The sequence below is a fragment of the Aedes albopictus genome, chromosome 3 (assembly GCF_035046485.1).
Source record: "Aedes albopictus strain Foshan chromosome 3, AalbF5, whole genome shotgun sequence".
Taxonomy (NCBI): Eukaryota; Metazoa; Arthropoda; class Insecta; order Diptera; family Culicidae; genus Aedes; species Aedes albopictus.
The window spans coordinates 218,937,983-218,953,964 of record NC_085138.1 but is presented as its reverse complement, the minus strand read 5'-3'; the positions used below and the strand labels follow the sequence as shown (position 1 = coordinate 218,953,964).

The following is a 15,982-nucleotide window of genomic DNA, read 5'->3' as shown; positions in this document are numbered from 1 at the left end:
CAATAATTATTTCTGCACACTTTTTATTATTTATTTTCCAATTTTTCCCTCACTTCCCATAAAACCATAATTTCCCGATATGGCTTCCGAAGTAAAAAATGTTGGTGATAACTTGTTGAGTCGCATATGGGATGTTTATGTTTATGTGGGCAACGATGTTCAAATGGAGTTAACAGCAAGGGATACCTAATGATTTACATGTTATATCCATAAGTTCTGCAATACATCGTTTATAAAGTTTCGTACGTGTTGAGCAAAAGTATTGCAAGTTAATATAGTTCATTAAATTTATTGAAATGCGATTAACATAATTCAGTGTATGTTCGTACCAAATAAAAATTTGAAGCCTTCCTAGTTATAAGGAAGTTGTAACTTACGTCATTACACCAAAAAACATGAATTAGGTTTTATGATGGTTTTCGGAACCTCCTCAAATCTATTGGACTCAAAATTTCTCCATGGGACGTATTTTTGTTGAATGATACCTATAATCTTTCCGAACGGCGATCCGGCACTTTTTGTGAGTGCAATCGCAGCTCAATCCAAAGAGAATGCAAGTACTCTCAAATGGTAATAGCTTGTAAATTTTGTCAGAAACGGTATTATGAGAAATATATAAAGATAAAGATAGATAAAAGTTGTAAATATTTCTCGCGAATGAAGATATTAGGCCGATTCGCATGCTCATAAGTATGTTTTTGTTTAAAGCAATTTAGAATTGAATCTTATGCTATATCTCTGTCCATTGAAGCTGTTTTCAAATGATTTTTTAAACATAGTTGGATATGTTGGCTTTAACTTACTACATCATTCATTCACTCGCTCCATTTACCATCCATCACCATTCCACAATGGTCCGAATCCACGTTTTATCAGGGAACAACTTCCTATCTCTGTTATCGTTAATATTTGACGTTTGTGTCTTAGCAGAAGTTGTTTGAAATTGTTTACTGCATATTTTCACAAAATGTTATATTAGGCTTTATTAGTTTTTATTTTTGTGTATTTTAACTACTGCTAATTCTACACTTTGTTTGATTAAGGTTGTCCCCGTATTAGCTCAAATCTAGAATACAACTTATGCATATGCAAACCAGTTGAATTGAATATAATCACAGACAAACAGACGTAACAGACGTTTCGATTCAAATCATAGTCACGGAAGCATGTTGGCCCAATGCTAAAAGGGCTGAGTTTGGCCAATTATCAACTAGATGGTGGTAGTAGTCGATAAACGTCACACTCGAATAAAACCGATGCGAGCGCCACGGATGGCCAGTTGGCCTACTAGCAAATTTTTAAATAGACCGTTAAATCGGTGAACGACGAGAATCATCAGAGTGTTACGTCTGTTTATTTTGCTCTAAACTTAGCTTTAGGCTAACACAAATTTCGTTTTTCTCCTATGTTAAACGCCCAACGAGCAAAGTTACAAAAGAAGAAAATGAGTTTTCTCCCGGCCTTGTATCCTCGAAAAACAAAAAACCGATCAATAAAGTTATTGTAGAAAAGACGGTTTCACAGCGATCAGCGTAAGTGAAAACTTAAAATTGACCTACTACGTTAAATTTTAGAGCTAGATGAAATGTGTCTTTGGCAAAGTTGCTAGAAATGATATTGCCTTCGACTTTGCTGAATAACTGGTTTGCATATGGCATCATATTAAAAAGTGATATTCCAAATTTGAGCTAATACGTGAACCACCCAAATCAAAAATTTTGGGAGAATATGCAGCAAACAACTTCTTTGAAAACAATTTACATAAAAAATTAACGATAACAGAGATAGAAAGTTTTTTCCTGCTAAAACGTAGATTCGGAACATTATGCATTCATTCACTACATTCTAATACCAATCACCATCCATTAAGTCGTTTCTGATTCAAACTACGAACGATCATTTACAACACAAAGCGAGTCATGCTTCGCATCGAATTGTTGATAGCAAGTAGATTTTAACTAAAAAATGAGTGAGCAAGTGTGGGACAAAAAAATATACGGATCCCGTCCTTTTATTTTCGTAAGTCTCAATAAGGCCGATGGAAATATTTAATTTGTTTTATGTCATCCCCCCTTCAAAAATCCCAAAATATTGAAGGGGCGAAAAAAAACGTGGCTGCCCATGACTCCATTATCAATAGAAAAAATGTTTACAGCCAAATATTTGTCAATAGCTGAAAAATATTTTTTCAATAGTTGGTGTAATTTGAAATTTTTCAATAGTTTTTTTTTCGTTTGTTCCTTATTTAATTTTGTCCCCCCCCCCCTCGTACCCGATGAGAGGTCTCGGACATAAAAGAAAAATAATATTTGCATCGGCATAATAGGAAGAAAACATACATAACATTGTCGGACTCCAATTACCGAGCTCGGCGACTGGGTAAGACGGAATGGATGATATTTGAAAATTTATATTCAATTATGATAAGTTTGGGATAAGAAAAAGTATTCCAAAGAAATGTGCATAATATTGCACTTTGTTGGAAATTACATGCGATGAGAAGCTAATCGACGAAGAGATTGAGCTCTCTAGTCATTCCGCAAAATGGCTTTAATATGTCATCCATATCCGGACCCATAGATTAGGTCGTGAAAACAGGAAGTAGACACCATGTTTAGCTGCAAAAGAACATAATACATAATACATATTGCAGAGTTCTGTGGATCAAATGTAAATTGTATGCGACGCGGAAGACGAGTATTATTCAGTACCATAGTTCGGACAATATGGTAGATGTTAAAAGTGTTAATTTACACACTTAATTTTGAATACCGTGTTCGGTAAATTTTTGACGAAAATAGAACAGCTGCATACAGCTATACTGCATTGTTTACCTTTTGCACCAGGTTTTGACAGTTGGTGTACTGAGCCTCAGTAAAATCGATTACCGAAGCTACCGAAATAGTTCTGCTGTTCTATTTTCGTCAAAAAAGTGCTGAACAGGCAATTTAGGATTGAGTGTGTATATATAAATTTATACTTGTATCAATGACGAACCAACGTGACAGCTGTTTTTTTTTTAATAAACGACGCTCCCTAATTGAAAACAATATGTAAAAAAACTTTATGGGAGAAAGGGTATATGATCAAAGAAGTGGATGAACCACCCCGGCCTCATGATTTTTCAAAATAGTTGTCGAAAGTACAGTAGACGTCCGCTAACTGCAACATGGTTACGTATCACTTAGTGAATGAAATTTGATAACTGCAACAACTGACAGACGTCAAAGAACTGTCAGTTGTTGCAAAATGCAGCCAGTGTGCGTTCTAAAAACATCGCTCTGTATCGAAAGTGAATGCGAAAAACTTCGCATCGTTGATGACATTTCATTTTGACGGATAGCGGTGCGATGACTGCAAAGTTGTTGCACTTAGCGGACTTGAGGTTAAAAAGCATTGCAGTTAAAGCGTTTGCATCGAGCGAACGTCTACTGTATATTTAAAGAATATTGGGTTATATTAAGGCCAGTAAAGTGCACGTGCCTTGATCAGTTTTCGTGGAATGTCTCATATTATTCCAAATTCAAGTTTATGTAATACTACTTCACTAAATCTAATATTATGCACCTGTTATGGACACATATTACGATCTCTGCACAATCTGCACTCAGTAACGAACCCCGTTTAAGCTTCTCGCAACACGTTTAACATTAAATCTACTAAACCTAATATAATAAATATGGCTCAGGCATTGTCAACGATGAGTATGCGCTGCGATACATTTATCAACAACAATTTGAACATTTCGGACAACTATACGTCTCTCGTGTTAAATAGGATACACATGCTCCGCACTTACCAACTCGCATGCATTGTAAATACATCATGACACATCATTACGGTTTCCCTTGCCATTTAGCCCCATCGAGACGCCAACGAATACAGCGATCTGAGTAACTCTAGGGCCCTGGTGTCCGAGTGATGGTTGAAGCTGTTGCGGTTGGTCTCAGCAACGTAATCGGTCGCAGTACCAAGACTCTTTTGCGTCCTACTACTGCTAGTAGGGGATTCCCTGAGGGCTGCGCTCCTCCTTGGTGTGGTTGGTTCAGCCGACGTTCGTGTAGTAGTGGATATGGTAGACGGTACCATTGTTGTGGGAACCTCAGTCGTGGTTATTGCGTTTGTTGTGGTATCATAGTCAAGCGTGGTAGTGGGAATGCCCGTCGTGGTATACTGTTCCGGAAACAAGCTGATTGCTGGGGTGGTCGTTTCAGAATCATCACCAAGTCGATTTTCGTAAAATCTTGTAGCAGTTTCTGTTGATAGATCTACAATAGTTGACTTCGTTTCTTCATAACCTGAAGTTGTGGTCTCAAAACTGCCTCTACTATCCAGATCTAGTTCGGCGGTAGTGCCGGTGAGCCTCTCAAATTGTGAATTTCGATAAGTAGTAATTGGTGTCGCAATAGTAGTGGTGGTTGTTGAAATTGTTGTTGGGGTTTTGGTACTCTTGGTCCTTTTGCTTGATCTTGATTTCACGATACGAATTTCACTACTGTCATCTTCCTGACTGTCCATGCTGATTAATGCATTGAGTAGTGCCTTCCTGGAGTCTTCAACCGTTTTGTTATAATCATCGTCACACGTTTGTATGAGCAACAAGATCAATCGGCGAACTGACTTATTCGTGTCAGCAGTCTTCATCACATTCATCAAATGATCCGCCTCGCTGTCATTGAGATCGCCAAACATTTGATTGGCCTTCCGCTGCATCGTTTCCATTAGTTCGTTTTCATTTGACTCCTCTTCGCTTACCTTTTTGCTTTTGCCTCGGCGTGCCGCTATTCCTGTTTTCACAGCGGTTGTCGATGTAGTAGGAGTCGTAGATACGACATATGCATTAGTTGACTTCTTCTGGCTTCTAGGTAGATATGTGTGAGCATTCAGTATGGTTGTCTTACCTCCTTCGGCTTCCTCTTCCTCTGAATCCATCAGACCGTCGTTGATGGTCAATGGATCAAGAAACACTGTGTAGGAAAGCGTAGTCTTCTCATTTGGAGTAATTTTCCCGATGTCTGGAATAGACGGTGTTGCGATATCGCTAGGAATGGTAGTTGCTTCGAAGTTTTCACCCTTAAACTGCTTCGTAATGTAATGGCCTTTGATCGTGCTTGGTGCAACAGTTGTAGTTAGAATATCCGCGGTAGTCGCAGTTAATTTGCCATTTTCTTGCAAGGCCTTGTCTAAGTTAAGAAAACTGTAGATGGTTTTAGGTTTCTTATTACCTCCAATAGAGTTTCGACTAGCTACAATTGATTGACTCTGCGCCCGTTGTAGTTGTTCATCGTCCTCTAGGGCATCATCGCGATCAGGTGGTAGGAACACTTTGCTGGGTTGATCTAGAGGATTTGATTTACCATGGCGTGGTGGTTGCAGCTCATAATGAACCGTCGGTGCGGAATCCGCGATTGTTGTCTGCGTTGAGAGTTCGTCTCCCCACTTGAGTGGCACCGCTTGCGTATCTGAAAGAGCTGTTGGATATGTATCCGTTATTGGAGTGCTATTTGCTGGTTTAACGTCCTTACCATAGGGTGTAGGAGTTGACTTTCGATCGTATCCGCCACGTGCCGGAAAATAGCTGGAATTGTCAACCTTTTCATCAAAATCTTCAAGACTTTCAACGGCTTTATAGGCAGGTGGTTTCAAGGTTCCTAATTCTTCGTTAACTTCATCGGCCAAATCATTCTTTCTGTCGTCTTTTTGTGGTTTGAGAGCTTTCGACTGTCTCTCCCTATAGGCAGTTGCAGTTTTTTCAAGCTCGTCGGTTACAAGATTAGATGCGGGTGTTTTTCTTGCACCATCGGTTGCCTTCGGAAGACCAGCAGTAGGAATGACCTGTGTAGTAGATGGAATTTCGGTGGTTGTTTCTGAGACCCCCATAGTAGTTTCTCGTTTGACTGTTGTTGGCAGAGTGACATCCGAGAAATCCAGGACTTCCAAGTCTTCCGTGAGAGCCGCTCGCGGAGCAGGAGTTATTTGATTACGCGGGGAGAAATAAGACGCCTCCTCGGCTGATATGTCGTCATTTTTGCCATGTTTTGTCTGGTCAATCTGGTTAGACACAATCAGCTGTGGGGGGGCTTTGGGTCTAATTTCCGATAAAATACGGCGGAATGTGTCAGGGTCTTGCAGGTAGGCAGACAAGGCATGAGTAAACACTTGTGCCAGCTCACGGATCTGTGGGGAAGCAGATGTTCCAAAAATAGGATGCCGTGAATATTGACCTTCTAAATCATTACCGGGGTCGTCTGAAAAACGCGTCTCGAATTCCAAGCTCTCAGTAGTTGTGCTGGGAGTTTTCGCATTGAAGAGCTGTTGGTATCTATCGAGTGTCCTTTGACTCAATAATGAGGCGCTCACAGATGGTCGGTTTTCTTCCGTTTGCAACTTTTCAGTCTGTATCCGTATTTCAATTGGGCTTGTTGTTGTTGTTGTCGTCGTATTGGCTCCGGAATCATCAGCGAAGTAGAGAGCTAAAGAGTGTAGCGCATTTGGTCCCGATGAAGGCGGAACTTCCACGCCCGGACGGTTTTCTACCACAGGTTCAGACATATCCAGTTCTTGTAATGTCTTCATCATTTCCATGGCATGTTCAGCTGCTCCTGAAATTGTGGCTGACGTAGGGGCAAATGGAGTAGTTTGTTCTGTTGAGGACGCTCGGTTCGTTACGGTCGGAATTGTCGGGGTATAAAATGGTTTGTCCTTTGCTTTTGTACTGGGCTTCCTGGCAGTAGTGTATGCTGGAAAGTTTAAATTCTCAGGTGTTGGACTTGGTATGGATGGTTTGGAGCTTTTAAGGTCGACTGTTATTGATGGTTTACGATCTGATTTTTGATTAAGAGAACTAGTTTGATGTGTGGTGCTTCCCCTACTTATAGAAGACGATGTAGTCGCTCTGAGCGTTTGTTGTTTCGTGGTCGTGGATGTTATTGTTGTTGGTGCTTCGGTAGCTCTCGTAATGAATGGTTTTGCATCAAATGTAAACGAATTTTTCTGACCAAACTGTTGACCCAAATTGTTCTCCAAAACCTTAGCAGTTCGCGATAACGTTGCTGCCGGATTATCGTTTTTATTCAAAACTTTAATGGGTTTGTCATAATTGTATCCTTCTTGTTTCGAATTACTTCCTTCGAATAGTTTCTCCGGAGTTGGATAGCTGTAACCATTCAGAGCCTTTCCACCACGAACAAATGAAGCCGTTTCGTCTGCAGTTTGCGTTTCTTCAGAACTGGCTTTCTCAGCTCTGGAAACCTTATTGCTTCTTCGGACATTGTTTCGTTTTAACGAGATGTCTTCAAAATCTATACTCTCATTGGATTCTTCAACACTAGTGTCCATGCGTCTGTTGAAGGCTAACGCGTCTAGGTTGGGTCCCAATGGTCCGTTCAGGATCGCATGTTTTCGTTGAACGTTTAGTGAGAACTGTTCAGGTGATTTGATTGGCTGGGGTATCGGGTGCTTGCTTTGAATTCGCGCCCGCTGTGCCTGGGTGAGCATTTCCGAACTCTCGGCATAGTGGTTCGGAGCGGCCGCACAGTCCACCTTGAACCACCAGTCGCAGATCAAATCCAGCTGACGAAAAATGGTACCGTTTGGACACAGAAATGATATCTTCTTCCCCTCATCACAAATATGGAAAACCTAAAATAAACAAATGAGAATCAGTATGCTTTTAAATTTAAAAATATTCAATATATTCTATCGATTGTGTAACTTTGAAGCAGTGTAGGTAAAATTAAAATAGGTAACTTTAAACTTGTTGAGGCTTAGCTGAAGCCTTAGAGAACTCTGATAATGCTTGTTTCTTACCACGATGTATAGGATTAAAAATGCAACGTCGTCTTCATTACCTTACCTGTGTTAGCTCAATTGTCTACAACCTTAATAAAATACCTGACATTTTGTGTCCAGATCGGCAAAGTATCCATTGCCATACTGACGACAGTTGAAGTTCGTGTTGGGTATTCCGGTTAGGACTGGAAAATCTATTCCAGAACGACCGACCACACCCTGGTAGTTTTCGATGTCGATATCCCCGGTATCGGCGATAAGTCGTTTCTGAAATCTTCTGCTTTGCTGTTCCCCTCTCCCGACATTTCTGCCATCATCTGCATATTCTTGGAATTGTGTTGCACCTGTTCGTGCTGCTAGTACACGTGCTGGTGTTGCGATTCGCTAGGGAGGACGATAAGTACAAACCGATTAGTAGCCAGAGGTATATTACTAAAAAGCAAACATGTGAATTTCAACTACTTCCTTACCACAGAGCACTGGTACAAGGGGATGTGACAGGTTATCAGTATACCTACAAGAAAAGAAGGATAAAATCAATGAAAGTTTCCACAAGAGCATAAAGTATTAATTTAGAATTAGTGCCCATATAGCTACAGCGGTAAGCGCACGTTTACTCAGAGCAAGACCATGCTGAAGGTGATGGGTTCAATTCCCAGTCGGCTCAGGTGTTTTTCGTAATGGGATTTTGCTTGGACATAGAGTACTTGTACAATATACGAATGCAAAATGGTCATTGGCAAAGAAAGCTCTCTGTTAGAAAACGAAACACACCAAACATGTCAATTTCCTTAGGAGATCAGAATGTGGCAAAATGTACTAGAGTTACACACTTAAGGTGAATATATGACGAAGCCACACCTCAAATTTTCAAGAGCACGAGCTGAATGAACCAAACGACGGAATGCGCTGAAAAGTTGATCGATTGGTCACCACCGGGGTGTGACCAATCGATCAACTTTTCAGCGCAATCCGTGGATTGGTTCATTCAGCTCGTGCTCTTGAAAATTTGAGGTATGGCTTCGTCATATAATGTCCTTAATCACAGCTTCGCTGTTCGGTAATTTTTCTTACTGAATTCAAACCCTAAATCTGAGGTTTTACCGGAACTTCAGCATTTCTGTTACAAAATAACTGAAACTCGGTATTTATCTCCACTTTTTGCGTATTTCGGTAATAAAAAGTGCTGAACACACAGCAATATTTAAAGATTACCGTGTAAATTCGGTAACCATAAAAAGTCAGTAAAACAAGGAACTGAGTTTTCAGTAAAAACAAGTTATTATTGAGATCTCGGTTACAACAAAATCAAAACATTGCACAGAGAGCGTGCACTACTGTCACTTGGAGTTGCCTGCCGAACCATCGGAGTCCAGAAGACCCGCCGAGTCTTGGGACGGAAATCCTGATCGTCACGGAAGGCCACTGCTCATGGTAAGCATTTCATAAGGAGCCAAGGAGGAAATTGGTAGCGAAACTTGAAGCGAGCCCCAAGCACGACCATGAATTGAAATTGGAAATTGGTTCCCCAAAAATGCTTTCCTTGGTTTTGCCTATCGCTGATATTAAAAGTGCCGAAGCTTTTCAACCAAAAACATGGGCTGGACTGCTTGAAGTCTATTCCGGAGAAATGGTCCATTTTTTCTCATCACTTCGGCATCGATTCCAGTATAAAGTGTTTACCATGAGCAGCCGGCGAGCGCACAACGGCAGCAGATTGTGACATTATGCTCCAGCAGAGGATTTTTCTATCCACAAATAATGATGCTGGCAATATCAAGGCATCGATAAAATGTTATGCGACATGATGTGATGGTTCCATTGGGAAACCATTGGGAATAATCCGGGATAATTAATTTTAACTGAAAAGCTCAGTAAATCATTGTTTACAAAAAAAAATACCGAAAAAATCAGTATTTTGCCAATTCAATGTTTAGGGTAGGTAATCAAAAGTTGAACCAAATTGCGGCTTTCCGAAGTAGCGTAAATTTTGAGTGATTTTTTCTCCCACATGGAAAAAATTTACTACGGCAAAATATTATGTACATGAAAGCCACGGGTATAAGCTTTCTGTTAAGTGGTAAAAAGTTTGTATTTGCACCGAGTTTCATTGAAAAATTCGATTATTTCAGGCCAAACATGTCTAAAGGTCCAATCTGCAGAAGAGAGGCTCTCTTTGGTTTCCCTCTCTTTCGTTAATATCTCAGCTGTTTATTTGTATTATGATTGTCTCTTTGTATTGAACGATGGTCAAAACAATCGTCTTTTGATTTGTACTGCAAAAATAGTTGAAAAGTGTACCATTGCATTGCAATAATTGAAAGATAAAGTGAACAAAGAGAGCCTCTCAAATGCAGATAGGACCTATTGAAATGTTCGGCCTGATTTGTCAACAGTGATTTTTATCTTAATTTGAACCATCGTAATCATAATTTGAACCAATTTTAATCTTAATTTGAACTACAGGCGGCAGCAGCTTTAGCATCTCCCACAACAGCCAATTTCGTACTGAACAATAGAAAAACACATGGATCTGCTAATTCCCATAACTATTTTTTATTAGGCAGTGGAATTTCAACTAAGAATGTTCTAAACTCTTCAGGAACTTGGAAACAAAATTTGGAATTTTTCATCCCCAAAGCTTAAACAAAACAACCACTAGCGCAATCTGCCGGCCAACACTGGAAGCTCGCCCCCGTTTACTAGTTCAAATTTAGATTACAGATGGTTCAACTTAAGATAACATTCTCCAAGTAAGAGTTACTTAAATTTGATAATTTTATGACAAATAATGCGGAATATTATTTGGTTAATAAATTGTACGATAAATAAGCTTTCATTTGACGTGTTCACATATTGCGTGTGATACATACGTGTACATGCTGTCCAGGTTCGTAGCCCAAATCCAGCAAGAATCGCTGGTGAGCAAATGCAACACCATTAGTTCTTTTGCTTGGAAATCACAAAGGGATTTTTCGCCATGGGGTCTGCTCGTCCATTTAGGCATGCTCTCAGTTTGAGCCTGTATATCCGTCCATCTACCCTTACTGGAGGAATCCCATTCCCTCTGCCACTTCAGCATAGACGATGATCTGGCGATCCACCTCGCGCCTCTTATGCCGCGTCGCTCGAAGCACTCTTTATCCTCTGCCACCACCAGTGTTAAGGGCAACATGCCTTACAAGCACGCATACCACGTCCTTTCCCAAGGAACATTTTAAGTTTTGTTCGGCTCTATAAGAGGTTTTCATGACAAATTTTATAAAACATGCAATAACACTGATTCATACATCAAAACCTCTTGATAATCTCTTTAAGAGCATCTTCCGGCCAAGTGGACCAGTCTCGTATTTTTCGAGGTCCGCACTATATTTCTTAGATATATTTTTTATATGAAGAGGAGGGCATTTGACCCCCTACACGCAGAAAAAAGCATGGTAAAATCAAAAATATTTCAGGTAAACTCAAATAAATTGTCAATCTGTTCTGGCAACAAAAATAAAACTGTTTGGAGCAAATCGAACGTCACATAGTACATTGTACTATGTAGTACTTTATTTACCCAAATACGTTGCCACCTAATCAGGTGGTGTGAAATACATGCTTGCTGCAAGTTTCCCCATCTGTGGGGTAACTTGCAACACAGGACATGAATCTAAGTTAGCTATCATTAAGCAGCACTAACATTCTAGTGCTAAGTCGTATTGCAATTTTTTGATGTAATGCGTGAAAAATGCATTAAAAAGATATACACTAACCATTTGACATATATTTTTTCATGATAGGATTGATTGTTATTGCAAGCGAGAGTATATCGTTCAACAACAGGTCTCACGTCCCTCAAATATAAAATATATATAGATCTCGTTACTTAGTACTCATTACAAAATGTTAACAGTGATTATTGTCATTTCTTGAAAAGGTAGAGTGAGTCATCTTTAACTAGTTTTCAGTTTTAAGTGGTGTTTGGCAATTTCAGCTAAAATAACATGATTGAAATGATGATTAACCTGGGCTTGTTAGGGGAATATCTGTAAATAAAAAGAAAATCGAGTTAAGTACGGTTCCTTTGAATTCCACTAAGAATTTGCATCCTTTGACAGATACGTATTTCGACCTCAACTGTAAGGTCGTCTTCAGTGTCTTGTACTTGACTCGACTGATTGAAATACCTATTCAACTTTGTAAATATCAAAGTAACTAGTTTGAGTATTCAGTTGAAATAATTTACTCCATCTAGGTTCAGAATTGATGTTGGTGATTGCTTTAAAGCGTTCATAAACTAAATTAATCTTTTAACAAGTTGAAACATGAATGAAACTCCAAAATGAGGTAATTCCAAACAATGCTTGAAGGTCACGTGCAAAAAAATGTAAAAAAGAGAGTTGTCATTGAAAATAATCGCGTTACGTAATCAATAAATGATCCATTTCGGTTATTTCTGTCAAATATATCATGATATGAAGATAAATAATAGAAGGTTTGGTCAAATTCAGCTGTTGCAAGTTACCCCATAGTGGTTGTCGAATATAATAATGATTTTTTGCATCACTTAGTCGATAATTTTATCAAACTTTTATCGTTTAACTAAGGTTACTATTAGGTACTATAACTGCAAGCAAGGTCATCAGACTTATCGCACTTATCATAGGGGAGAGGTCATGCACGATTTTCATACTTGTTTTTATGGTATAAAATGAGCAAACTGTTTTAGCAGTGTAGCTCAACAATAAATAAAGAAACAAAACTAATTTTTCCACAAAATCGATCTTTTATACACATAATCTCTATAACAGAAATAGTGGGGCATACTAGGTTTCATCATTATTAGAAAACACTTCACATTTAGTGTATGTCATCGTGTTGCAAGTTGCACCGCTGTTGCAAGTAACCCCGTTTGATGGTATTACAATACCTGATGTCGTTATTCACGTGGTATGCATTGAATACACACCAGTTGAATATTATTTTAGGTATTTTACCGTCAAGGCGCCATTCACCGTGGGGGCTCCATTCACCGTGTGCCTTCGAATATTTTTTCATTATTTCCATATTATGATTGAATTATATGACAATTTCCCTTCAATTTTACCAATACAACACTAAAGTATTGGTACCATGTCAAAACGCTCATTAGAAACATTTAAAAGTATCATTTTGACACTAAAGTGTGGTTACATGAAGCGGGTTTCTGCTCGTTCACTGCATTCATAGTGAAAAAACGAAAACTGCGCTAAGGTGATTTAAGCGATAAACTAAATGTAATAACGTTTTTATTCCACCAAGAAGCAATTAAATTCACATATCAGGTATGTATTTTGCATTACCGAAGTAAGTTTAACAAGAAAGTATTGCGACATTTGCACCCATTTAGACTCGGCCGAAATTCATTATCATCACAGTCGAATTTCGCACACGACTTCGCAGCGGCTGGCATACACAAGGTCGGTTGAGTTCATGACAGGGGCGTCGGGTGCACAACATGTAAACAAAATAAGTTTATTTAGTGTGAAATGCCGCTGGAAAATGATGATTCAGTGGATTCTCAAATTATCACAGTAGTCTAAACATTAACGAGAAACCCAATACGATTACTCATACTTTTTAATTGAAACAAAAAAACACGGTAAAGGGGTACCCTAAAAATCAATGGTCCCCATTCACCGTGCCCCATATTGTCCCATATATTTAGAAAAAATCGAAAATTTGAACATTCGTTCTTCTAATAAAATCTTGCAAGTTATTACTCGAAATGAATTTAAACGAAGAAAATTCCCTTGGCTGGGTTGTTTTGATCATTTTTAAACAAAGTAGAATAAAATTTTTCATACACGGTGAATGGGTCCTTACTACCACGGTGAATGGTGACCTACCACGGAATTAGGCGACCCAACTACCCTTTACTAATTGTACTATATCACCAAATTTTATGAAAAAAATTCTACTTCTGTGAATATTGCTTTAATTTTAACCTATAATGAAGGCAATTAAAAGCGGCACCAACAAAGTTTATAAGACTGGTGTCAAATGACAGCCCTTATTTGCCCCGAATCCTCTTAGATCCACGGTGAATGGTGCCTTGACGGTACCTCTTATGCAGGGCTAATCAATACCGCATTCAGGTTGTAGGTATTCCGTTTTCCATACCTGAATTTAGTATTCTTCAGCTATTTTCTCCTGCTCGGGTATCCATGTGCGAGACCAACGAGGTGGCGACAGCAACGGCAACACAATCTGACGCCAAAAGGTTAAAGCACCGCCGGTCTATACACGCTGAAACGGCTACGCTCAGGAAATGTGTTCGGCCTGCACATTTTTAGTAAACATCCATGACACACATTGAATGTGTTACATACACACATTTTTTTAGCTCGTGCACTCACATAAGTATGTATTTTGCAATAATTTCGATATAACATTCTCACTGAGTTTATAAACCTTCAAATTCCAAAAAAAAATGTTGGTATTTTGCAAAAATGTGAAAGTACGAGCTGATTTTAAAAATTTGCGTATGACGAATTTCGCGCCAACTCGACCAGTGGTTGGCAACACCCTCTCAGAATCGAATGAAACTTGGTGGGCATAAGGACTAGGTTTTTATAAGCAACTTTGCATACTTAAATTTTCGAAAATATTCAAGAGTAACATTTGAAGAGGGCCTAACTTTTTTTCAAAGAATTTTTTAAAATCGATGTAACTCAAAAATGACAAGACCTATAGAAAAGTGTTGTATGGGGGACTTTTAGAGAATTGTCCAAGCTTTCATGAAAAAATATTTTAAAAATTCTAAATACATTTTTACACGCTAAAAAATATATTTTTAAAATTAAAAGTCAATTTACAGAAAATGCCCACTTTTTTATGTTTTGAAATTTTTTTCCAAGAAAGTCAATATTGTTGCCTAACTTTCCTCCATACATCACAAGATGGGCACTTTTACGGAAAAAAAGTTTTTCTAACAAAAACTTTTTCATGTTATTTTTTTAGCGTGTTGCGCATTAACTCGTACAGGATGTATCAAGAATCCTTATACCCATTTAATAACACTCAATGGGCATTACAACTTTGTTTGATTGGGTGCCTTCTTTTTCTTGGCGTTACATCCCAACTGGAATAGAACCTGTTTCTCAGCATGTTTTGATATCTGAATGCTTAAAACAGCATTCTGTTTGCTGAAATTGTATTATTGTGTGCCTAGAACCAGTGAACTAACATCATTATTAGAAGCGAATGATAAAGAATCGGTTTTATTTCAACAATGGCTAACCACTGATCGATGCAATTTGGAAACTATTACTAAGACTATAGACGAATTTGTTCCGTATTTTGTAGAAAAAGTTGATAAGCTTATAACTCATGATTTCATTTATAAAGAACAATCCTCATTTTTGCGGGATAAAAAAGAATCTCTTAAACAGGGTGAAGTATTAACAATTTGTGACTTTTCAGAAAATTATTCATTTATCATTCAAAATTCAGCTCAAGGTTACCATTGGAATAATTCTCAAGCTACCATTCACCCCTTTGAAGTGTACTACAGAAAAGAAAATAAGTTGGAAAACTTGAGCTTTATAATAATATCTAAAGTACTTACACACGATACAACAGCAGTTCAGTTATTTATATCAAAACTGCTGGATTTCATTAAACAATCGATTGATTTCTCAAAAATTACTTTCATGTCAGATGGAGCAGCAGCTCATTATAAGAACAAAAAAAAATTGCCAGTTTGTGCAGTTTTCGGTCCAAGTATGGATTGGAAGCAGAATGGCACTTCTTCGCAACTTCACATGGCAAAGGTCCATGTGACGCTGTTGGAGGTACTCTCAAGCGAATGGTAAAACGAGCAAGTCTTGCTCGAGATTATGGAAACACAATCACAACTCCTCGAGAGCTGTATGACTGGGCAGTTAAACAGCCAGATACACATATAACAAAATTGAATTTTAGCTTTATTTCAAATGAACAATATGCAAAAATGACGGATGAACTTGAAGAACTATACACATACAGTCACGTAAAACCAATACCTGGTACACAAAAAATCAAATTGAAGCGAAGAAGTTTTCGAATTCAAAAGATAATCCAAAAAAGTTTACTTTGTTTCAGATAGACTAAAGATCTAATATTCAAAAAACGTTACAATAGAATGTATAAAAGAAGGATGTATATATTGTAGAAAAGAAAATAA

General features: G+C 38.4%; 1 protein-coding gene across 4 annotated transcripts in view; it reads right to left on the bottom strand.

Moving 5' to 3' along the window:
• Nucleotides 1-1,423: 1,423 nt before the first annotated feature.
• LOC109411988 (mucin-5AC) overlaps nucleotides 1,424-15,982 on the bottom strand; it is a 135,080-nt gene continuing 120,521 nt past the window's right edge. For 2 of the 4 annotated variants that reach the window (XM_062858914.1, XM_062858915.1), the window contains 3 exons: nucleotides 8,262-8,305; nucleotides 7,894-8,175; nucleotides 1,424-7,641 (listed from right to left, as the gene is read on the bottom strand). In XM_062858914.1, the coding sequence (XP_062714898.1) occupies nucleotides 3,856-7,641; nucleotides 7,894-8,175; nucleotides 8,262-8,305 (4,112 nt within the window). In that variant the 3' untranslated portion in view covers nucleotides 1,424-3,855. The remainder of the gene's footprint in view (nucleotides 7,642-7,893; nucleotides 8,176-8,261; nucleotides 8,306-15,982) is intronic. The other 2 variants (XM_062858917.1, XM_062858916.1) reach the window with 2 other exon arrangements.